This window comes from Ranitomeya variabilis, chromosome 1, assembly GCF_051348905.1.
Source record: "Ranitomeya variabilis isolate aRanVar5 chromosome 1, aRanVar5.hap1, whole genome shotgun sequence".
Taxonomy (NCBI): Eukaryota; Metazoa; Chordata; class Amphibia; order Anura; family Dendrobatidae; genus Ranitomeya; species Ranitomeya variabilis.
The window spans coordinates 534,226,245-534,251,619 of NC_135232.1; the positions used below are offsets into that span (position 1 = coordinate 534,226,245).

At 45.8% G+C, this 25,375-nt stretch overlaps 1 protein-coding gene across 1 annotated transcript in view; it reads right to left on the reverse strand.

Annotated features, from left to right (window-relative positions):
- Nucleotides 1-25,375, reverse strand: part of LOC143766682 (excitatory amino acid transporter 5-like) — a 2,075,093-nt gene that overhangs the window by 684,818 nt on the left and 1,364,900 nt on the right. The window contains exon 7 of the mRNA XM_077254538.1: nt 21,753-21,947. Coding sequence (XP_077110653.1) covers nt 21,753-21,947 — 195 coding nt within the window. The remainder of the gene's footprint in view (nt 1-21,752; nt 21,948-25,375) is intronic.

Below are 25,375 nucleotides of genomic sequence, written 5' to 3' on the forward strand. Positions count from 1 at the left end.
CACGTGGATGCTGGCCGTAATTTAGGAGGAATGCAGTCTGACCGGTGGAGTCAGCTACAGCGTTGTTAAGCGCAAACTCTGCCCACGGTAGAAAGGATGCCCAGTCATCCTGCCTGGCAGAAACAAAATGTCGTAAATATGTGACCAGGGTCTGGCTGGCCCTCTCAGTCAACCCATTCGTCTCGGGATGATAAGCCGAGGAGAGATTCAACTCAATACTGAGAGGACGACAAAGCTCTCTCCAGAATCGAGACGCAAACTGGGGACCCCGGTCACTGACAATTTTGTCCGGCATACCGTGTAGGCGAAAAATATGTCTGATGAACAACACTGCCAGAGCCCGTGCAGAAGGTAGCCATGGAAGAGGCACCAAGTGCACCATCTTGGAAAAATGGTCAGTGATCACCCATATAATGGTGCAGTTACGAGACTTGGGTAAGCCCACCACAAAGTCCATCCCGACCATCTCCCAGGGCCTGTTCGCCACCGGCAGGAGGTAAAGCAACCCAGCTGGCCGTTGCCAAGGAGACTTGTTTTTGGCGCAAGAGACACACGCCCGAACATAGTCTGCAACATCGCGAGCCATATGCGGCCACCAATATGTCCTTGCCAGTAGCTCAGATGTCCTTTTGGACCCAAAATGTCCACCCACCCTGGACGAGTGAGCCCAAGAGAGAACCTCCGGATGCAGATTGGATGGTACAAAAGTCTTGCCCGGAGGCACAGACTCGAGCGAAACCGGGGCCACAGTTCTCAGACTCTCGGTGGGGACAATAAGCCGAGGCTCCTCTTCCTCCTCCTCAGATGATACAACGGAGCAAGAGAGAGCGTCGGCACGAATGTTCTTCTCCCCAGAAAGAAAATGGAGGGTGAAATGGAACCAGGAGAAGAACAAGGACCACCTTGCCTGACGAGAATTTAACCGCTGGGCTGTCTGCAGGTACACCAAATTGTTGTGATCTGTGAAGACTTGGAAGGGAAAACGAGCTCCCTCCAAGAGATGTCTCCACTCCGAGAAGGCCAACTTCATGGCTAGCAACTCCCTGTCCCCGATGGAATAATTCCTCTCAGCTGGTGAGAATGTCTTAGAAAAGAAGAAGCAAGGATGCTTCCGACCTTGAGCATCCTTTTGGAAAAGGACTGCTCCAGCACCAACAGATGAGGCATCCACCTCCATTATAAATGGCTTATCTACATCGGGGCGATGTAGGATGGGAGCGCTAGCGAAGTGTGACTTAATGGAGTTAAAGGCTTTGGAGACCTCCTCAGACCACAATTTGGGATTTGCTTCCTTCTTGGTGAGGGCAACCAAGGGAGCTACCAAAGTTGAGAAGTGTGGAATGTACTGGCGATAGCAATTAATGCACCCCATAAAGCGCTGTACCGCTTTAAGAGAATGGGGTTCCTGCCAGTCCATCACAGCCTGTAGTTTGGCAGGATCCATAGCCAATCCCTGGGCAGAGATGATGTAGCCCAGGAAAGGTAAGGATTCCTGCTCAAACACACATTTCTCCAACTTTGCGTAGAGGGAATTTGCCCGCAAGAGGTCAAAGACTCTGCAAACATCTCTCCGGTGGGAGTAAATATCTGGAGAGTAGATGAGAATATCATCCAGATAGACTACGAGTGAGGTGGAGAACATATCCCGGAAGATGTCGTTCACAAAGTCTTGGAAAACGGCTGGGGCATTACAGAGCCTGAAGGGCATCACCAGATATTCATAGTGCCCATCCCTGGTGTTAAAAGCCATCTTCCATTCGTCCCCCTCACGGATGCGAATCAGGTTGTAAGTAGTGTTGAACATTCCGATACCGCAAGTATCGGGTATCGGCCGATACTTGCGGTATCGGAATTCCGATACCGAGTTCCGATACTTTTGTGGTATCGGGAATCGGTATCGGAACCATACTCATGTGTAAAATAAAGAATTAAAATAAAAAATATGGATATACTCATATATACATATAAACATATATATCCATATACTCTATACCCCTGGACCTTACCGCTGTAACCGGGAGCCTCCGTTCCTAAGAATGAGCCCATGAAGGACCTTCGATGACGTCGCGGCTGACGTCACGGCTTCTGATTGGTCGCGTGAGCGGTCACATGAGCGGTCACGCGACCAATCAGAAGCCGCGACATCATCAAAGGCCCTTCACGCGCTCATTCTTAGGAACGGAGACTCCCGGTTACAGTGGTAAGATCCAGGGGCCACCGGAGAGGTGAGTATATCCATATTTTTAATTTTAATTCTTTATTTTACACATGAATATGGATCCCAGGGCCTGAAGGAGAGTTTCCTCTCCTTCAGACCCTGGGAACCATTCCGATACTTTGCATCCCATTGAAATGCATTGGTATCGGGTATCGGTATCGGCGATATCCGATATTTTTCGGGTATCGGCCGATACTATCCGATACCGATACTTTCAAGTATCGGACGGTATCGCTCAACACTACGGTAGTTGTAAGCACCCCGCAGATCTAATTTTGTAAATACCCTTGCTCCCCGAAGCCTATCAAAGAGCTCAGATATCAGGGGCAGAGGATACTTATTCTTAACGGTGATGGCGTTAAGACCCCTGTAATCTATGCATGGACCTAGTTCTCCATTCTTCTTCTGCACGAAGAAGAACCCAGCCCCTGCAGGTGACACTGACTTCCTAATGAATCCTCTTGCCAGATTTTCCTGGATGTACTGTGACATTGCCTCCGTCTCCGGAAGAGAAAAATGGATAGACTCGACCCCAGGGAGACTCAGCACCAGGCAAGAGGTCAATAGGACAGTCATAGGGGCGGTAAGGCGGAAGGGTCTCCGCAGCTCTTTTGGAGAACATGTCCGCATAGGGCCAATATTGCTTGGGGAGAGAGGATGGATCTGCGGGTACCTCAGTAGTAGCAACCTGAACACATTCCCTCTGACATCTACCCCCACAAGATTCACCCCATCCCAAAATTCTACCTGTGGACCACTCAATATGAGGAGAATGGTACCGTAGCCAAGGCATCCCTAACAGGATCTTGTCGATTCCCTCAGGAATGACGAGCAGAGATATAATCTCCTGATGAGATGGCGACATGGACAGAGTGAAAGGGATGGTCTGGTGTGTTATCTGTGAGGGCAGTGTCGACCCATTTACCACTCGTACGGTCACTGGTTGAGCTAACATTACCAGGGGAATTGCGTGACGTTGGGCGAAGGCAGATGACATAAAATTGCCCTCCGCCCCAGAATCCACGCAGAGCTCTACCGAGTGGGAAAATGGACCTATAGTAATTGTCCCCTTAAAGGACAATTTGGAGGCAAACGTTGCCATGTCTAGTGTACCTCCACCTACTACCACTAGACGCTGACGTTTCCTCGACCGCTGGGAACATCTGGTGGCAAGATGTCCTGACTGCTGGCAAACATGACAAACCTGGAGTGCACGAGTGGTCCGGGACTTAGATCCTGCTCGTGACACTTCCATGGCTTCATGTGACTCAGAGGCCTGGACTGGAGATTCCAAAGGTTTGGCGAAGGTGGGAGCCAGCCGAAACCTCTGCCTACACTGGGCTCGCTCTAACCTCCGCTCATGAGGTCAATACATAGTTACATAGTTATTAAGGTTGAAGGAAGACTGTAAGTCCATCTAGTTCAACCCATAGCCTAACCTAACATGCCCTAACATGTTGATCCAGAGGAAGGCAAAAAAAACCCATGTGGCAAAGAGTAACTCCACCATGGGGAAAAAAATTCCTTCCCGACTCCACATACGGCAATCAGACTAGTTCCCTGGATCAACGCCTTATCAAGGAATCTAGTGTATATACCCTGTAACATTATACTTTTCCAGAAAGGCATCCAGTCCCCTCTTAAATTTAATTAATGAATCACTCATTACAACATCATACGGCAGAGAGTTCCATAGTCTCACTGCTCTTACAGTAAAGAATCCACGTCTGTTATTATGCTTAAACCTTCTTTCCTCCAGACGTAGAGGATGCCCCCTTGTCCCTGTCTCAGGTCTATGATTAAAAAGATCATCAGAAAGGTCTTTGTACTGTCCCCTCATATATTTATACATTAAAATAAGATCACCCCTTAGTCTTCGTTTTTCCAAACTAAATAGCCCCAAGTGTAATAACCTATCTTGGTATTGCAGACCCCCCAGTCCTCTAATAACCTTGGTCGCTCTTCTCTGCACCTGCTCCAGTTCAGCTATGTCTTTCTTATACACCGGAGACCAGAACTGTGCACAGTATTCTAAGTGTGGTCGAACTAGTGACTTGTATAGAGGTAAAATTATGTTCTCCTCATGAGCATCTATGCCTCTTTTAATACATCCCATTATTTTATTTGCCTTTGTAGCAGCTGCCTGACACTGGCCACTGAATATGAGTTTGTCATCCACCCATATACCCAGGTCTTTTTCATTGACGGTTTTGCCCAGAGTTTTAGAATTAAGCACATAGTTATACATCTTATTACTTCTACCCAAGTGCATGACCTTACATTTATCCCCATTAAAGCTCATTTGCCATTTATCAGCCCAAGCTTCTAGTTTATATAAATCATCCTGTAATATAAAATTGTCCTCCCCTGTATTGATTATCCTGCAGAGTTTAGTGTCATCTACAAATATTGAAATTCTACTCTGAATGCCCCCTACAAGGTCATTAATAAATATGTTAAAAAGAAGAGGGCCCAATACTGACCCCTGTGGTACCCCACTGCTAACCGCAACCCAGTTCGAGTGTGCTCCATTAATAACCACCCTTTGTTTCCTATCCCTGAGCCAGCTCTCAACCCACTTACACATATTTTCCCCTATCCCCATTACTCTCATTTTATGTAACAACCTTTTGTGTGGCACCGTATCAAAAGCTTTGGAAAAGTCCATATACACTACGTCCACTGGGTTCCCTTGGTCCAGTCCGGAACTTACCTCTTCATAGAAGCTGATCAAATTAGTCTGACATGAACGGTCCCGACTCCCTAGTAAACCCGTGCTGATACTGGGTCATAAGGTTATTCCTCTTCAGATACTCCAGTATAGTATCCCTTAGAATGCCCTCCAGGATTTTACCCACAGTAGAGGTTAAGCTTACTGGCCTATAATTACCAAGTTCAGTTTTTGCCCCTTTTTTGAATATTGGCACCACATTTGCTATACGCCAGTCCTGTGGTACAGACCCTGTTATTATGGATTCTTTAAAGATTAAAAATAATGGTCTATCAATGACTGTACTTAGTTCCTGCAGTACTCGGGGGTGTATCCCATCCGGGCCCGGAGATTTGTCAATTTTAGTTATTTTTAGACGCCGCTGTACTTCCTGCTGGGTTAAGCAGGTGACATTTAATGGGGAATTTTTATCACTAGTCATTTTGTCTGCCATGGGATTTTCTTTTGTAAATACTGATGAAAAAAAGTCATTTAGCATATTGGCTTTTTCCTCATCCTCATCCACCATTTCACCCAGACTATTTTTAAGGGGGCCAACACTGTCATTTTTTAGTTTCTTACTATTTATATAGTTAAAGAATATTTCGGGATTATTTTTACTCTCTCTGGCAATGAGTCTCTCTGTCTCAATCTTTGCTGCCTTGATTTGCTTTTTACAGAATTTATTTAATTTTCTGTATTTATTTAATGCCTCCTCACTACCTACTTCCTTTAATTCTCTAAATGCTTTCTTTTTGTCCCTTATTGCGCCCCTTACAGCTCTATTTAGCCATATTGGTTTCCTCCTATTTCTAGTATGTTTATTCCCATACGGTATATACTGTGCACAGGTCCTATCCAGAATGCTAATAAACGTCTCCCATTTTCTTTGTGTATTTTTGTGTCTCAGGATATCGTCCCAGTTAATTGCACCAAGATCCTCTCTCGTCCGTTGGAAATTTGCCCTCCTGAAGTTTAGTGTCCTTGTCACCCCCCTACTACCCATCTTATTAAAGGTTACATGAAAACTTATTATTTTGTGATCACTATTCCCCAAGTGACCCCCAACCCTTATATTTGATATGCGGTCTGGCCTGTTGGTTAATATTAGGTCTAGCAGTGCCCTCCTCCTTGTTGGGTCCTGAACCAGTTGTGAAAGGTAATTGTCTCTCAAAAACCGATTGTCAAAAACCGATTACCTTTGCTGGAACTGCAGGTTTCTGTTCCCCAATCTATTTCAGGGTAGTTGAAGTCCCCCATAATAATGACTTCTCCTTGAGTCGCAGCTTCATCTATTTGCTTTACGAGGCTATTCTCCATTGCTTCCATTATTTTTGGAGATTTATAACAAATCCCTATCAGTAATTTATTATTTTTTCCCCCTCCCCTTATCTCCACCCACAGGGACTCCACATTTTCATTAAATTCACCTATATTATCACGCAGGATGGGTTTTAAGGAAGATTTTACATATAGACACACCCCTCCCCCTCGCTTATCTGTACGGTCATTTCTGAACAGGCTATAGCCCTGCAAGTTAACAGCCCAGTCATGGCTCTCATCCAGCCACGTCTCAGATATCCCCACCATGTCATAATTATGCTCCAACAACATTAGTTCTAATTCATCCATTTTGTTGGCGAGGCTTCTGGCATTAGTATACATGCACTTGATGTTACTCTCTGTACCTCTATTCTTTCTTAAATTACTAACTGTTCTAACCCCACCCCCCATGCCACCGCCACCCCCAACTTCCTTATTTGTGCCCAGGTCTCTATCTGCACTATCTTCCCCTCCTATAAAATGAATACCCTCCCCCCCAATCCCTAGTTTAAACACTCCTCCAACCTTCTAACCATTTTCTCCCCCAGCACAGCTGCCCCTTCCCCATTGAGGTGCAGCCCGTCCCTAGCGTAGAGCCTGTAGCCAACTGAGAAGTCGGCCCAGTTCTGCAGGAACCCAAACCCCTCCTTCCTACACCAATTCTTGAGCCACTTATTAACCTCCCTAATCTCCCGTTGCCTCTCTGGCGTGGCACGTGGTACAGGCAGTATTTCGGAAAATACCACGTTGGAGGTCCTTGCTTTCAGCTTGCAGCCTAATTCCCTGAAATAATCTTTAGGGACCTTCCACCTACCTCTAACTTTGTCATTTGTGCCAATGTGCACCATGACCGCTGGGTCCTCACCAGCCCCTCCCAGTAATCTGTCCACCCGATCAGCGATGTGTCGGACTCGAGCGCCAGGTAGGCAGCACACCGTCCGACGATCCCTGTCTTTGTGACAGATTGCCCTATCTGTTCCCCTAATAATTGAGTCCCCCACTACCAGCACCTGTCTGGCCTGCCCTGCTCTCCTATTTCCCTCCTTACTGGAGTAGTCACTCCTCCGGCTTTCAGAGGACATGCCTGGCTGCAGCAGTGCTACCCCTGTACTGGCACCCCCCTCATCTGCCAACTTAGCAAACTTATTGGGGTGTGCCAGATCAGGACTAGCCTCCCTGGCACTCTTCCCTCTACCCCGCCTTCTATCTGTCACCCAGCTAACTGCCACACTGTCCTGCAGCTCCATCCTACCATCCCCCTCCTCATCTATCCCATTGAGCGTCTGCTCTGTGAGCAGAAGACTCCTCTCCATATTGTCTATGGATCTCAGTGTTGCCAGCTGCACATTTAGATCCAGTATCTGGGTTTCCAAATGCACAATGTGCTCACATCTCGCACAGCAGTATGCACCCTCGACCAGCTGGTCAAGGACTGCATACATGTGGCAAGATGTGCACTGGATGGCATTAACAATTGTGGAGCACATTTCCTAATGGGGATTGCACCACACAGAAACGTTAGTTAAAAATAAATAAAAAGTATTAATTAAACCAAAAAAAAAAAAACAGAAGCAATTCCTCCCTTGGAAACTCCCTGATTCCAAAGTCACTGAATCACAAGTCACACACTTACCGCCGTTCACACTTACGCTCAGGTCACACTCAGCTCGCTCACACTCGCTGTGCTGAAGATTTATAGATTTTTTTTTCTCTCTATCTCCCCTCAACAGCAATCCACCTTGCTGTTCAGATGCACTTCCAAAAAAAGTGCACACTGCTATTAACTGCTATTAACTGCTATTAACTGCTATTAACAAGTGGACACTGCTATTAACTCCTCCAGTGTGGCGGGAATCTCCCTAGTGGCCAGAGCATCCTTCACATGGTCAGCCAAATATTGGATTAAGGGCTTTATCCGACCACTCCAGCTCAGACGCTAGGGTGCGAAAGTGGACGGCAAAATGGCTGACCAAGGACGAGCCCTGAGTCAATGCCAACAGTTGGAGCGCCGTCTCATGGGTGACACGAGGTCCTAAAAAGACCTGTTTCAGAGTGCTCAGGAACAATGAGGCACTCTGCACCACATGATCACCACGCTCCCACAGCGGCGTAGCCCACTCCAACGCCCTGTCCGACAGGAGAGACACAATAAATCCCACCTTAGCCCGCTCTGTGGGGAAACGTGCGGCCAGAAGCTCGAGATGTATAGAGCACTGACTCACGAAACCCCTACAAGACTTACTATCACTAGAAAAATTTCTGGCAGCGGGAGGCGAGATAGAGTCGGTACAGGGGTGGCAGTGGACAAGGTTGCTGCAGCCACGCTAGCAGCCTGAACAGCAACTGCGGTTACATCCACAGCTGAGGTTGTGCGCTCGAGAGCCGCCAACCTACCCTCCAGCTGCTGGATGTACAGCAAGGATTGCTGTTTGTCCGTCATTACTAGCCAGACTCTGGTGCTAGTGTAATGTTAGGGGTAGCGGAATGCACCAAATTATAAGAGAGATGGTATAAGGTGCGTTCGCAGCCTGGGGTCCACTGTGCAGAGATGGAACCTGCTGCTGAGTAATGACGGACTAAATGGCGGTACAATGTGGATACACACACGGGTTAACTTCACCATGTGTGAAGGAAGCAAACCCTGTTGCTTCACAGGGCCGCGGTACCGCACCAAGAGCGCAAGCAAGGAGTCTCAGGACTCTATCCCAAGACACTGGATTAGAGTACTTACAGACCACTTGCATTCGACACCGCAACTGGGGTGTCAAAGTAACAGAAACTTAAAGCACAAGAGTGCGTGCTGTGCCGCTTTGGCGGACGCCACTAACCACCCAGACTTGGGATAGGAAAGTGCTCTATAAGCGCACGGCGCCGCACTAGCGGCTACAGCAGTAGATGCTGTATCGTGTGTCTTTATGTTGACAGCTAGTCAGGCGCTAGACAGCAAGCATCCACCTTTCGCGAGCAGTTATACACAAGGGAGGGGATGTTAACCCCTTAATCCCATATGACGTACTATCCCGTCAAGGTGACCTGGGACTTAATTCCCAGTGACGGGATAGTACGTCATAGCGATCGGCCGCGCTCACGGGGGGAGCGCGGCCGATCGCGGCCGGGTGTCAGCTGCCTATCGCAGCTGACATCCGGCACTATGTGCCAGGAGCGGTTACAGACCGCCCCCGGCACATTAACCCCCGACACACCGCAATCAAACATGATCGCGGTGTACCGGCGGTACAGGGAAGCATCGCGCAGGGAGGGGGATCCCTGCGGGCTTCCCTGAGACGATCGGTACAAGGGAATGTACTCACCTTGTACTGAACGTCTCCTCCCTGCAGGCCCCGGATCCAAAATGGCCGCGGGGCTGCATCCGGGTCCTGCAGGGTGTACTTCCGGGTGCCGTGCAGGTGCTGGTAAGCCTGCGGCGATGGGAGTGAGATCGCCGATCTGATAAAGTGCTATGCAAACTATCAGATCGGCGATCTGTGATGTCCCCCCCGGGACAAAGTAAAAAAGTTTTTAAAAAATCTTCCACGTGTCTAAAAAAAAAAAAAAAAATTCCTAAATAAAGAAGAAAAAAAAAAAAAATATTATTCCCATAAATACATTTCTTTATCTAAAAAAACAAACAAAAAAAAACAATAAAAGTACACATATTTAGTATCGCCGCGTCCGTAACGACCCAACCTATAAAACTGTCCCACTAGTTAACCCCTTCAGTGAACACCGTAAGAAAAAAAAAAAGAGCCAAAAAACAACGCTTTATTATCATGCCGCCGAACAAAAATGAAATAACACGCGATCAAAAAGACGGATATAAATAGCCATGGTACCGCTGAAAACGTCATCTTGTCCCGCAAAAAACGAGATACAATATAGCATCATAACCAAAAAATTAAAAAAGTTATAGTCCTCAGAATAAAGCGATGCCAAAATAATTATTTTTTCTATAAAATAGATTTTATCGTATAAAAGCGCCACAACATAAAAAATGATATAAATGAGATATTGCTGTAATCGTACTGACCCGAGGAATAAAACTGCTTTATCAATTTTACCAAACGTGGAACGGTATAAACGCCTCCCCCAAAAGAAATTCATGAATAGCTGGTTTTTGGTCATTCTGCCTCACAAAAATCGGAATAAAAAGTGATCAAAAACTGTCACATGTCCAAGAATGTTACCAATAAAAACGTCAACTCGTCCCGCAAAAAACAAGACCTCACATGACTCTGTGGACCAAAATACGGAAAAATTATAGGTCTCAAAATGTGGAGACGCAAAAACTTTTTTGCTATAAAAAGCGTCTTTTAGTGTGTGACAGCTGCCAATCATAAAAATCCGATATAAAAAATGCTATAAAAGTAAATCAAACGCCCCTTCATCACCCCCTTAGGGAAAAATAATAAAATTAAAAAAATGTATTTATTTCCATTTTCCCATTAGGGCTAGGGTTAGGGTTAGGGTTAGGGCTAGGGTTAGGGCTAGGGTTTGGGCTAGGGCTAGGGCTAAGGTTAGGGCTAGGGTTAGGGTTAGGGCTAGGGTTAGGGCTAGGTTTAGGGTTAGGGTTAGGGTTGGGGCTAGGGTTGGAGCTAAAGTTAGGGTTGGGGCTAAAGTTAGGGTTAGGGTTGGGGCTAAAGTTAGGGTTAGGGTTTGGATTACATTTACGGTTGGGATTAGGGTTGGGATTAGAATTAGGGGTGTGTCAGGGTTAGGGGTGTGGTTAGGGTTACAGTTGGGATTAGGGTTAGGGGTGTGTTTGGATTAGTTTCAGGTAGAATTGGGGAGTTTCCACTGTTCAGGCACATCAGGGGCTCTCCAAACGCGACATGGCGTCCGATCTCAATTCCAGACAATTCTGCGTTGAAAAAGTAAAACAGTGCTCCTTCCCTTCCGAGCTCTCCCGTGCGCCCAAACAGGGGTTTACCCCAACATATGGGGCATCAGCGTACTCGGGACAAATTGGACAACAACTTTTGTGGTCCAAGTTCTCTTGTTATCTCTGGGAAAATAAAAATTTGGGGGCTAAAAATCATTTTTGTGGGAAAAAAAGGATTTTTTATTTTCACGGCACTGCGTTGTAAACTGTAGTGAAACACTTGGGGGTTCAAAGTTCTCACAACACATCTAGATAAGTTCCTTGGGAGGTCTAGTTTCCAATATGGGGTCACTTGTGGGGGGGTTGTACTGTTTGGGTACATCAGGGGCTCTGCAAATTCAACGTGACGCCTGCAGACCAATCCATCTAAGTCTGCATTCCAAATGGCGCTCCTTCCCTTCCGAGCTCTGCCATGCGCCCAAAGAGTGGTTCCCCCCCACATATGGGGTATCAGCGTACTCAGGACAAATTGGACAACAACTTTTGGAGTCCAATTTATCATGTTACCCTTGTAAAAATACAAAACTGGGGGCTAAAAATCATTTTTCTGAAAAAAAAAAATAATTTTTATTTTCACGGCTCTGCGTTATAAACTGTAGTGAAACACTTGGGGGTTCAAAGCTCTCAAAACACATGAAGATAAGTTCCTTAGGGGGTCTACTTTCCAAAATGGTGTCAATTGTGGGGGGGTTTAATTTTTAGGCACAAAAAAAAATTGGGGGCGAAAAATCATTTTTGTGAAAAAATATGATTTTGTATTTTTACGGCTCTGCATTATAAACTTCTGTAAAGCACTTGTTGGGTCAAAGTGCTCACCACACATCTAGATAAGTTCCTTAAGGGGTCTACTTTCCAAAATGGTGTCAGTTGTGGGGGGTTTCAATGTTTAGGCACATCAGGGGCTCTCCAAACGCAACATGGCGTCCCATCTCAATTCCAGTCAATTTTGCATTGAAAAGTCAAATGGCGCTCCTTCGCTTCCGAGCTCTGCTATACGCTAAAACAGTGGTTTACCCCCACATATGGGGTATCGTTGTACTCAGGACAAATTGCACAACAACTTTTGTGGTCCATTTTCTCCTGTTACCCTTGGTAAAATAAAACAAATTGGAGCTGAAGTAAATTTTGTGTGAAAAAAAGTTAAATGTTCATTTTTATTTAAACATTCCAAAAATTCCTGTGAAACACCTGAAGGGTTAATAAACTTCTTGAATGTGGTTTTGGGCACCTTGAGGGGTGCAGTTTTTAGAATGGTGTCACACTTGGGTATTTTCTATCATATAGACCCCTCACAATGACTTCAAATGAGATGTGGTCTCTAAAAAAAAATGGTGTTGTAAAAATGAGAAATTGCTGGTCAAATTTTAACCCTTATAACTCCCTAACAAAAAAAATGTTGGTTCCAAAATTGTGCTGATGTAAAGTAGACATGTGGGAAATGTTACTTATTAAGTATTTTGCATGACGTATCTCTGTGATTTAAGGGCATAAAAATTCAAAGTTGGAAAATTGTGAAATTTTCTAAATTTTTGCCAAATTTCCATTTTTTTCACAAATAAACACAAGTTATATCGAATAAATTTTACCACTAACATGAAGTACAATATCTCACGAGAAAACAGTGTCAGAATCGCCAAGATCCGTTGAAGCGTTCCAGAGTTATAACCTCATAAAGGGACAGTGGTCGGAATTGTAAAAATTGGCCCGGTCATTAACATGCAAACCACCCTCGGGGCTTAAGGGGTTAAAGAACGACTTGCACTCATCAACACACACACGTATACAAATGTACACTAGTGCATGGCCGTGCGGTCATGCGAAGCTTATATAGCTGCAGCACGTACAGGACCTTCCAAAAAGGACCAATGGAAAGCTGCCACAGAAGTTCAGCACCTTCAGAACCTTCCTGGAGGACCAGTTGAATCAGCTGCAGTATCTGAGCATGTGACCTTCGATCTCCAATGGGAGATCTTGCCCTGGGCATGCTCAGAAGGGAAAAATCAGGACTTAGTCCCAAAAGCGTCTGCTCGCTGCTGCCCAGCATTGGTTTTAATGGCAGAAGCTGGAAAAGCAGCAGTAACTCTATGCACAGAGTGAGACTGAGCAAGACGCCTGGACTGACGTCTCTGCTGAGCAGACTCCACTGTGGCTGGAGAAGAATGGGAGACTGCAGCAGAGATGGCTCGAGATTCCCCCTGTGCAGAGGCGGGAACTCGACACCTAACATAGGGTGAGCTGGACTGGAGAGCTGCATATGGTGGAACAAGCGGTGGTGGTGGTGGACATGGTGGATTGAGAGAGGGTTGGTGATGGTATTCTTGATGTTGATCTACATACAGTGTTTCCTACCAAAAACCTTGTGATTCTCTGACTGCTTTGGCCTTGCGATGTTACCTCCGCATTTGCTGCTGGTGGTGTCCTAACAGGTGGGCTTACAGTGAGGGAAGCAATGTAGCGTTGCTGAATACCTTCATTCTGAGCAGTTGCACCAACGGTACAGGACGTTTGGTAGTTAGTCCAGGCTTGCAAGTGCATGCTGGTTAAATGTCTACGCATGCACGTTGTATTTAAATTTTGGGGATTCTTCCCTCTGCTTAAGGTCTTTGAGCATTTCTTACAGATAACTTTGCACTGATCATTCGGATCTTGGTTAAAAAATTGCCACACTACACTCTTCCTACTATGGAATACCTTTTCAGCTATTGCACGCTGTGCTACTTTCACCGGATGGCCACGCTGTCGTAAAACTGGTTTTTTGGTTGACAAATGTTTTTGGCCTGAGATGGGCCTGCCAGATGAAAGCTGTTGCGATGTAGATGGCTGCTGCGGATCATCCTCCTCCGCTTCTGAGCTACTGTCAGCAGCACCCTCTTCCCCCAATGGCTGCCAATCTGGGTCAACAACTGGGTCATCTATCACCTCCTCTTCAATATCATGTGTACCTTTCTCTGTGTCACCGTGTAAGGTGCTATAGCGTTTGGGACGGGGCACCATAGTCTCATCAGGGTCAGATTCTGCCTCAGTACACTGCGAGGGCAATGTAGTGATCTGAGTCAATGGAACAGCATAATAATCTAGCTGTGGCTGTGCATCAGTGCACTCCATGTCCGATTCATCTTGTCATGGGCTGTTAACAATTTCCCTTTCTAACCCAGGCTCGGTATGTGTAAAGAGCTCCATGGTGTAACCTGTAGTGTTGCCTGATGCATCCTTCACTTTTGGTTTGGGTGAAGGACACAAGGAAGCGACTTGTTTCTGACCGGGAGCATCCACTGACAACTCGCTGCTTTTAAATTTGGAACTTTCTGCAGAGGAGGCGAAAGAGCTAGAGGCTGAGTCCGCAAGGAAAGCCAGAACTTGTTCCTGCTGCTCCGGCTTTAAAAGCGGTTTTCCTACTCCCAGATAAGGGAGCCTTCGAGGCCTTCTGTAGCCAGAAGATGACGCTGGCTCAACAACTTGAGCCTTAGCTGCTATTTTGCTTTTCCCACTACCACTAGATGCTCCACCACCACCACCATCATTACCAGCTGGCAACGACCGCCCACGGCCTCTTCCACCAGACTTCCTCATTTTTGGGAAAATGTAACCAAAATAACAACCGTTATATGGTATTGTACAACAAGGTAGAAGGTGTATCTAAACTTGTTGAGAATTTAAATCTCCCTTTTTTGGGGGGAGACTGCAGCAAAACTCAGGCCCTGTGTATTACACTACACAATGTAAGTGGCAGAATGTGGCTGGCAGATATACGACAAACAGAACTGACGTAGATCCACTTAGTGGCAATTTAAATCTCCCTTTTTTGGGGGGGAGACTGCAGCAAAACTCAGGCCCAGTGTTTTACACTACACAATGTAAGTGGCAGAACCTGGATGGCAGATATACGACAAACTAACAGAACATGACATATATCCAGAGTGTGACAATTTGAATCTCCCTTTTTTTGGGGGGAGACTACACCAAAAATCAGGCCCAGTGTATAACACAACACAATGTAAGTGGCAGAAAGTGGCTGGCTGATACACCACAAACTAACAGAACTGACGTATATCCACTTTGTGACAATTTGAATCTCCCTTTTTTTTGGGGGAGACAGCAACACAACTCAGGCCCAGTGTGTAACACAACGCAATGTAAGTGGCAGCAAGTGGCTGGAAGATGTCTGAAAAAATCCAAGGACTGTAGTACAATTTCAATCTCCCTACAATGATCTCAGGACAAGTATGGCAGCAACAAAAAGGACTGCTGCACACAAAAGTGTGGACAAATAAACAAGATAACTAAAACAAAGTCCAGCTCACCATAATCGGCATCCTTGGGAACTCGGAGCACGGAACTGCTGTGTCAGGGCGTGGAGGAATCGAAGAAATGATGGTAACAATGCTGATGTTTTATCCTCCACTGAACATGATTTGAAGTGAATAAAGAAAGGCTTTTTTTCACTACCTCATTAAACAAGATAACCATAACTCCCAACCATCTCGGATCCAGCGGGACTGTCCCGATTTTGACAGTCAGCCCCGCAATCCCGGGTGGGACATTAGTTGTCCTGCACTGGTTGGGAGGTGTGTACATCACCCAGCAGGGCCGTATCACGTGCCTAGGTCGGGGACAATGCAGGGGACGGCACCTGAGCCAGGTTTGTTGTTGTTGTTTTTTTTATAAAAGCTGGGTCACCTCCCAATCTGACCCCGCCCCCCCTCGCCCCCCTGGCCACCCACCCGGCCGCCTCCCACCCACCCTCCTTGAAGACGATACTCACCCTGCTCCAGCGATGCCTGGTCTCGGCTTCTGCAGCGCTCCTGAATGAGTGGTCACATTTTACCGCTCATTAAGGTCATGAATATGCGCATATTCATGACCTTAATGAGCGGTATCACATGACCGCTCACGCAGGAAGAAGGTGCTGCGCCGGGAGTCGGGACAGAGCGAGAGGGATGTTGGCGCGGCGAGGAACAGGTAAGTATGAGAGACGGGGGTACAGGGTAGGGGGGATGAAGGAGGACGGTAAGCCGCGCCATTCAAGATGGAAGTGGGGGGTGGGGTGGGGTGGGGTGGAGAGATGAGCCATGCATACAGGGGGGGGAGAAATATGAGCCATGCATACAGGAGGGGGAAATATGAGTCATGCATACAGGGGGAGGGGAATATGAGCCATGCATACAGGAGGGGGGGAATATGAGCCATGCATACAGGAGGGGGGAATATAAGCCATGCATACAGGAGGGGGAAATATGAGCCATTCATACAGGGGGGAATATGAGCCATGCATACAGGAGGGGGGAATATGAGCCATGCATACAGGAGGGGGGGAATATGAGCCATGCATACAGGGGGGAAATATGAGCCATGCATACAGGAGGGGGGGAATATGAGCCAAGCATACAGGAGGGGAAATATGAGCCATGCATACAGGGGGAGGGGGAATATGAGCCATGCATACAGGGGGGATATGAGCCATGTATACAGGAGGGGGGGTCATTATACAGTATTAAGCATCATGTGGGATCATTATACAGTATGGAGAACTGTGTGGCCATTATACAGTATGGAGCATCATGTGTGGCCGTTATACAGTATGGTGCATCATGTGTGGCCAATGGCCATTGTACAGTATGGAGCATCATGTGTGGTCATTATACAGTATGGAGCATCATGTGTGGCCATTATACAGTATTGAGCATCATATGGGATCATTATACAGTATGGAGAACTGTGTGTGGCCGTTATACAGTATGGAGCACTATGTGTGGCCATTATACAGTATGGAGCACTATGTGTGGCCATTATACAGTATGGAGCACTGTGTGACCATTATACATTATGGAGCATCATGTGTGGCCATTATACACTATAGAGCATCATGTTACATAGCTACATAGTTACATAGTTATTAAGGTTGAAGGAAGACTGTAAGTCCATCTAGTTCAACCCATAGCCTAACCTAACATGCCCTAACATGTTGATCCAGAGGAAGGCAAAAAAAACCCATGTGGCAAAGAGTAACTCCACCATGGGGAAAAAAATTCCTTCCCGACTCCACATACAGCAATCAGACTAGTTCCCTAGATCAACGACTTATCAAGGAATCTAGTGTATATACCCTGTAACATTATACTTTTCCAGAAAGGCATCCAGTCCCCTCTTAAATTTAATTAATGAATCACTCATTACAACATCATACGGCAGAGAGTTCCATAGTCTCACTGCTCTTACAGTAAAGAATCCGCGTCTGTTATTATGCTTAGACCTTCTTTCCTCCAGACGTAGAGGATGCCCCCTTGTCCCTGTCTCAGGTCTATGATTAAAAAGATCATCAGAAAGGTCTTTGTACTGTCCCCTCATATATTTATACATTAAAATAAGATCACCCCTCAGTCTTCGTTTTTCCAAACTAAATAGCCCCAAGTGTAATAACCTATCTTGGTATTGCAGACCCCCCAGTCCTCTAATAACCTTGGTCGCTCTTCTCTGCACCCGCTTCAGTTCAGCTATGTCTTTCTTATACACCGGAGACCAGAACTGTGCACAGTATTCTAAGTGTGGTCGAACTAGTGACTTGTATAGAGGTAAAATTATGTTCTCCTCATGAGCATCTATGCCTCTTTTAATACATCCCATTATTTTATTTGCCTTTGTAGCAGCTGCCTGACACTGGCCACTGAATATGAGTTTGTCATCCACCCATACACCCAGGTCTTTTTCATTAACGGTTTTGCCCAGAGTTTTAGAATTAAGCACATAGTTATACATCTTATTACTTCTACCCAAGTGCATGACCTTACATTTATCCCCATTAAAGCTCATTTGACATTTATCAGCACAAGCTTCTAGTTTACATAAATCATCCTGTAATATAAAATTGTCCTCCCCTGTATTGATTACCCTGCAGAGTTTAGTGTCATCTGCAAATATTGAAATTCTACTCTGAATGCCCCCTACAAGGTCATTAATAAATATGTTAAAAAGAAGAGGGCCCAATACTGACCCCTGTGGTACCCCACTGCTAACCGCAACCCAGTCCGAGTGTGCTCCATTAATAACCACCCTTTGTTTCCTAATGTGTGGCCATTATACAGTATTGAGCATCATGTGTGGCCATTATACAGTATGGAGAACTGTGTGTGGCCATTATACAGTATGGAGCATCATGTGGAGGCATTATACAGTAAGGAGCATCATGTGTGGCCATTATACAGTTTGGAGCATCATGTGTGGCCATTATACAGTACGCAGCATCATGTGTGGCCATTATACAGTACGAAACATCATGTGGGGCTATAATACAGTATGGAGCATAATGTGGCCAATGGCCATTATACAGTATGGAGCATCATGTGTGGCCATTATACAGTATGGAGCATCATGTGGCCATTATACAGTATGGAGCATCATGTGGCCATTATACAGTACGAAGCATCATGTGGGGCTACTATACAGTAGGGAGCATAATGTGGCCAATGGCCATTATACAGTATGGAGCATCATGTGTGGCCATTATACAGTATGCAGCATCATGTGGGCCCATTAAACTGTATGGAGCATCACGTGGGGCCAGTACATTGTATGCAGCATCATTTGGGGCCATCATACTGTATGGAGCGTCATGTGTGGCCATTATACAGTATGGAGCGTCATGTGTGGCCATATTTTTTTTTTTATAATTATTGTTTATGAAACATTGTGATCAGAAGTGCTAAATGGGTGTGGTTGGGGCGTGACTAGTTGTGAAATTGGTGTGGTCAGAGGTGTGGCTTAAAATTTGCCGCGGCGCACTGCGCTCGCCGTTAACTTTGTCCCCCTTTCCCTTCCTCTAAAAGTTGGGATGTATGAGATAACAGCAGAAAGGAGCAACAGGATTTTTGCTTTTAAAAAAGCAGTTGGTTTGCACAGCAGCGATGCAAACAGCAATGCAGCTATCAGGGAGCCTTATAAGGCAGCCTAATAAGCTACAGAGCTGATGCACAAAGATATAGCCTCCACTGTCCCTGCAAAACAAAGGTGGTGTTGGAGAGTGGAAATCGCTACAGCACAAGCGGTTTGGGGGTTAATCTTCCCTCCCTAACTATATCCCTGCTTCTGATGAAGCTGCAGTAACCTCTCCCTATGCTGAGATCGGCAGAAGTGAGATGGCGGTCGGCGTGCACGCCCCTTTATAGCCCCTGTGATGCCGCAGAAAGTAAGCCAATCACTGTCATGCCCTTCTGTAAGATGGTGGGGACCGAGACCTATGTCATCACGCTGCCCACACTTTGCGTCCTCCTTCATTGGCTGAAAAATGGCGCTGAAAGCGTCATACGAAACGTGACTTTGGCGCGAAGATTGCCGACCTCATGGCCGATCCCACAGTGGGATCCGGTCGGGTTTCACGAAACCCGACTTTGCCGAAAGTCAGCGATTTTTGAATTTGTCCGATCCGTTTAGTTCAACCCTAGTAGTCATGAGTGAGCACTAAAATGCTCGGGTCGAGCAGATTGGAATACTCGGGTACTTGGCCAGAACAACGAGCCCAATGTAAGTCTATGGGAGACCAGAGTAATTTTACCGCGATCCCCCCAGGGGTCCTTTTAAGGTCTAAAAACGTCTGAAAATGATGAAAACACTGCTCAAATAACACAGGGACATCATGGGGATTGCCCCTGGAATCATTCCTGACTCCTAGTTCACAGCTTTAATCATTTTTTTCCGAGATTCATGCCATTTTTCTCGCTGCCATAAAAAACACATTAAAACGAAACCAAAACGGGTTTTGCTGGGAAATATGTCAAGGTACATCCTTTGCAGGTTAATGACTTGCCTGTAAGGCCAAATATTTAACCTCAGACCAAAAATATCCTCTCCCTCTTAGGCTTAGTTCAGACGCAGCCTTTTTGAAGTGTTTTTCAACTTTAACATTGCTTTCAACCACTACAAATGCATTCACTGGGAAATGTCATTGTAACATTTAACGACTCTAGATGGCCATGTGGTGTGTGACACATACGCAGACCCATCTTGTTTCATTTATGAAGGAGGGACTCTGAAAGTCACAGAGCCTATTTTTACTGGTGCATCAGGCGGCATTAATCTTCTTAAAGGGCCATTATTAAACGGTGGGTCTCCTAAGCTGTTGTAGCCTAGGCTGTGAGTGGATGGGCTGCCAAGAATTACGACGCACAACCACAATACCCCTTTCATAAGATGTCCAGGGGGGACTCCTGAAAAAGTGCTGCATTGAATTCAAGGCCTACCCTGCTAGCAATTCATATGCACCCTATTACACCTTGGAACCCACATACTGAATGGGCCCAGGAAAATCCACTTCACAATATGCATTTTGTGCTCCCGTACTCCTTTGTTTTACACATTGACAGCAAGGCCAGCCCTGCAGAATAGTCAGTAATATGCACCCCGTTACGACTTGGAACCCACCTACTGGATGGGCCCAGGAAAATCCACTTCACAATATGCATTTTGCACTCCCGTATGTTAAGTGTTGAGTTCCCGCCGCTGCACAGGAGGAATCCCGAACCATGCAGTCTCCCATTCTCTTCCAGTCGCAGTGGAGCCTGCTCAGCAGAGACGTCGCTCCCAGTGTCTGGCTCAAGCTGATACTGTGCGGCTGGTTACTGCTGTCCTTCCAGGCTCAGCCATTGTAATCAGTACTGATCAGAGGAGAGTGGGCATGCCTGGGACTAAGTCCTGCTTTTCTTCTTCTGAGCATGCCCAAGGGACGACCTCTCATTGGAGGTCAGAGGTCACATGTTCAGGTCCTGTAGCAGCTCCTATTGGTCCACTTGGAAGGTCCTGGAGAGCTTCCGCTATAATAGGTTCGCATGGCCGCACGGCTAGCCCTGACGAAGAGGGGAGTTACCCCTCGAAACTAGTTGGCAGCTTGTCTCTCTCGCGCACCCGTCCCTGCTTTCTGTGATGTCACACTAGCTCCGCCCCCATCTCGGCACCGCGTCCTTAGCTTTGTTTCCGGCCGGGGCATGCTAGGCGCTGGTACCTTCTTGCCACTCACTGGGCAATTTGGTTTATCACACCGAGAAACACTTAACCCCATATAGGAACACTCCAGGTGCAGCCTATAAAACCTCATATAAGGATAAAATCGCTGTAACCAGGTGCAACCCTTTACCCATAAGGATTCTCATACAACACACAAACAGCCATAATAGAAGTATGGTAAGTATATTGATATTTCAGCCTTAGTTTTAGCGCAGTGGTTTGTAATATTATTATTTAGGTGTTAAATTTTCTAACAGAGTCCTGCACAGAACCTGTTTTAACCACATGCAGCTTCCAAGGCCCCCACCTTATCTTTTCAGGTGATTAAGCGCCAGTGTATATACATTTTTTTTCTCTTTTTTAATTAACATGCTGCGTTTTTTTCCGCGATGCGTTTCCGCTGCGGAAAAAAAACGCTGCATGGGCACAATTGCAGAATGCCATTAAAAATAATGGGAATGCTTTTTGTAAGCGTTTTTTAAGCGTTTCCGCGGAGGAAAACCACGGCAAAAACGCTTAAGAAATGCAACATGGGCACATAGCCTAATAAGGCTCCAGTGTTATCCTAGAGTAATTGTAAATAAAAATCAATCTAAAAAAATTTGTGTTACTTATTTGATAAAATAGCTTACCTTATTGTTATGATTTGTCCTAAATCTAGATCATACTCATTCACTTGGGCAATAAATATGGCAGCCACAGCCTCATACAGCGCAGTTCCGTCCATATTGATAGTAGCACCAACTGGAAGAACAAATCTGGCTACACGTCGATCGATTTTATTATTTTCTAAAAGGCATTTTAATGTAATTGGTAGAGTTGCAGAACTGTAGCAAAATAAAAAATGAAATTTGGTTAATTGCTGCAAAAGGAGAAATCTACTGCACTACTGTATTAACGGTGCAATAAATCATTGTTTTCTTTAACCCCCAAGCCTGTTTTCACCTTCATGGCTAGGCCAAATTTTACAATTATGAGCATTGTTACTTTTTGTGGTAATAACTTTGGAACTATTCAACGTATCCCTCTGATTCTGAGAAAGTTTTCTCGTGACATATTGTACCTCATGATAGTGGTAAAATTTCCACAATATGACTTGCTCTTCTTTATGAAAAGAATGGAAATTTGGCAAAAATGTTACAATTTTAACTTTTTTATTTTTATGCCCTTAAATCAGAGAGTTATATCACACAAAATACTTAATTACTTAATAAATAACATTTCCCACATACAAACCTACAAAAATATCCACTTGGCTAAGTGAAGAATACCCTTAAGCCATAACATTAGACCAACCACAATTGAGGATCCCTGAATTATCAGATCCAAAGTTAATAAACAAAAAGTTCTAAATACAGATGTCAATAAATTGAGTCAGTTAGGTTAAATAGCAGTATAGGCAGAAAACTAAAGTTATAAAGGACTGGATATTAGGTGGGACACGAAGGAGCCTCAACTTGCGTTTCACAGCCATGGCTTCATGAGTGGAGGCTCCTGTGTGTCCCACCTGCACTCCTGCACTTTAGTCATGACATGCCTCAAGGTACGATAACAGGGGCGTATCCAGGGGGGGGCAGCCAGGGCATGTGCCCCAGGCACAGCCGTCAGGGGGGCGCCAGCAGGCTGCCTGATGATGCGGCGGTCCAAGGAGGCTCCTCGTCAGTGGCATTCTGCCACCCCCACACTGAGATACTCACCTACTCCTGGCTTGGTCTCTGGAGTGGTTCCCCAACGCCGCAGCTTCTTCCTGTACTGAGCGGTCACATGGTACCGCTCATTAAAGTAATGAATATGTGGCTCCACCTCCCTTAGGGGTGGAGCTGCATATTCATTACTGTAATGAGCGGTAACGATGACTGATCAATACAGGAAGAAGCTGCGGCGCCGGGGAAGCAGGGACTGCACCATGCCAGGAGCAGGTGAGTATAACGGGGAGGGGAGCGCTGCGCTGCATGATATTCACCTGCTCCTCGTTCCGGCGCCACTCTGTCATCAGCGTCTTCTGCAGTGACGCTCAGGTCAGAGGGCACGGTGACATGGTTAATGCGCGCCAGTGCAGAAGACGCTGAAGAAGGAGTGGCACCGGAATGAAATCAGGTGAATATTGAAAGTATCAATGAAAAAATGCGGGGGCCAAAGGCCCAGTCAGCTCACCGACAGACCACAGGAGCACATGAACCCGTCCTGACCCAGACGTAGCAACAGCTGAAGACATAAGAAATGTGAAGATTGTTCCAGCTCCTTTCCGATTAAAAATCCTTTATTGATCCATATCCCTAAAAATCATCCCTGCACAAAAGGGAATGTGAACAGCGACAAAAACCTGCTAATAGCTACGCGTTTCGATCTAAAAGATCTTCATCATGGCTATCTACAAACACATTCAGAGGAAGTATATATACAATGCTTTAGCAAATCACAGTGAAGACTTCAGATCACATGATGTGATCGCAGGTCCTGCAATCACAAATGCAGAGAAAGTATATATACAATGCTTTTAGCAAATCACAGCGAAAACTTCAGATCACATAATTTTGTTCCTTTTGTTAAGTCCCAAAGGCAATCTAGTTTGTAAATTATATATCCAGTACACCTCCCTTGTGAGGAGGCGTCTCTTAATATCTCCTCCACGGACAGACTTCTTTAATAGCTCAATCCTCTGAATGAACATAGCGGAAATATTACCTTCATGGTGCATTGCAAAATGTTTTGAAACCATAGATATATTTCTATTAATGGCATTAAAATTTGTAATATCTCTTAGGTGTTCCGATATCCTTGTTTTTAATTTCCTAGTTGTGCACCCAACATATGCAAAACCGATGTTGGGGAACACTGTTTTAGAGTTATACTCGTCCTCTACATTTATGTGACTTCAATAATATTTTAACCCCTTTCTGCCATTAGACGTACTATCCCGTCGAGGTGACCTGGGCCTTAATTCCCAGGGACGGGATAGTATGTCATGGTATTTAATGCGATATCGCGACTTAAGTCACGGTGATCGCATTAAAATTTCGACGCCATCTTACCTCAGGGAAGATGGCCTCGGCATCCTGGGGTCTGTCGCCACCCCCCAACCCTCCCGATCGCTGTGATTGGCTGTTCTATTTTGAACAGCCAATCACAGCCTTTCTCATTGTTTCAGACCAATCAGATTGGATGAAACAATGAGGTCTCAGGCTAGGATCGAGTACCGATGTACTCAATCCTAGGACGGTGCTGGCTGAGGATTCCTGCAGAGTGGTCACACAGCCAGATCTTCTCCTGTGCTGGGCCTTGTGGTGCTACAGAAGCCTGTAACACCACAATCCCTGCTGAAGAAAGAAGACAGAAGAAAGAATAAAGACTAGAACTGTAAGTATCATCCCTGATCCCTACTCAATCTCTCTTCATCCACCCCAATCCCTCATCCCCCTTCCCCCTCTTTTTACCCTCCTCATCTCTCTTTGCACTGCCTCTGTGCGCAGATTTAGCAGCCGCCAAGCGTTTATTTGTGACGCAGTTCACCGATCAACACTCGTGCTCGCTGTTTTTTCCTCAGCCCCCTTTGCGCCAACTCCGTATACACATCCCGCAGCCGCAAAACTTTGATTAGTGACGCAGTTCACTTATCAGAGCTTGTGCCTGCCATTTTACTTTTTTTTTCACCCCCCCTTGCACCAGACATGTGTGCACATCCAGCAGCCTCCAAACTTTGATAAGTGACACGGTTCACTTATCAGAGCTCTCTTGCCTGCCGTTTTCCTTATTTTTTTTTCCTACATCCCTGTTCGCACACCCAGCAGTCACCGATGTTTGATATGTGACACGGTTCACTTATCAGAGCTCTCGTGCCTGCCGTTTAACTTTTTTTCACATCCCCGTTCGCACACCCAGCAGCCGCCGAACTTTGATAAGTGACCCAGTTCACTTATCAGAGCTCTTGTGCCCACCATTTTCCTTTTTTTTATTCACATCCCCGTTCGCACACCCAGCAGCCGCCAAACTTTGATAAGTGACGCGGTTCACTTATCAGAGCTCTCATGCCTGCCGTTTTCCTTTTTTTTACATCCTCGTTCGCACACCAAGCAGCCACCAAATTTTGATAAGTGACGCGGTTCACTTATCAGAGCTAGGGCCTGCTGTTTTAGACTTTTCTTTTCACAGGTATTTTTTTCTCCCTATTTGCTTTTTTTCCTTTAGCTTTTTCTTTTCAGAATAGTTTGCACCAATCACTATCCCCCCACATGTACACATAGTTATCAATAAAGTA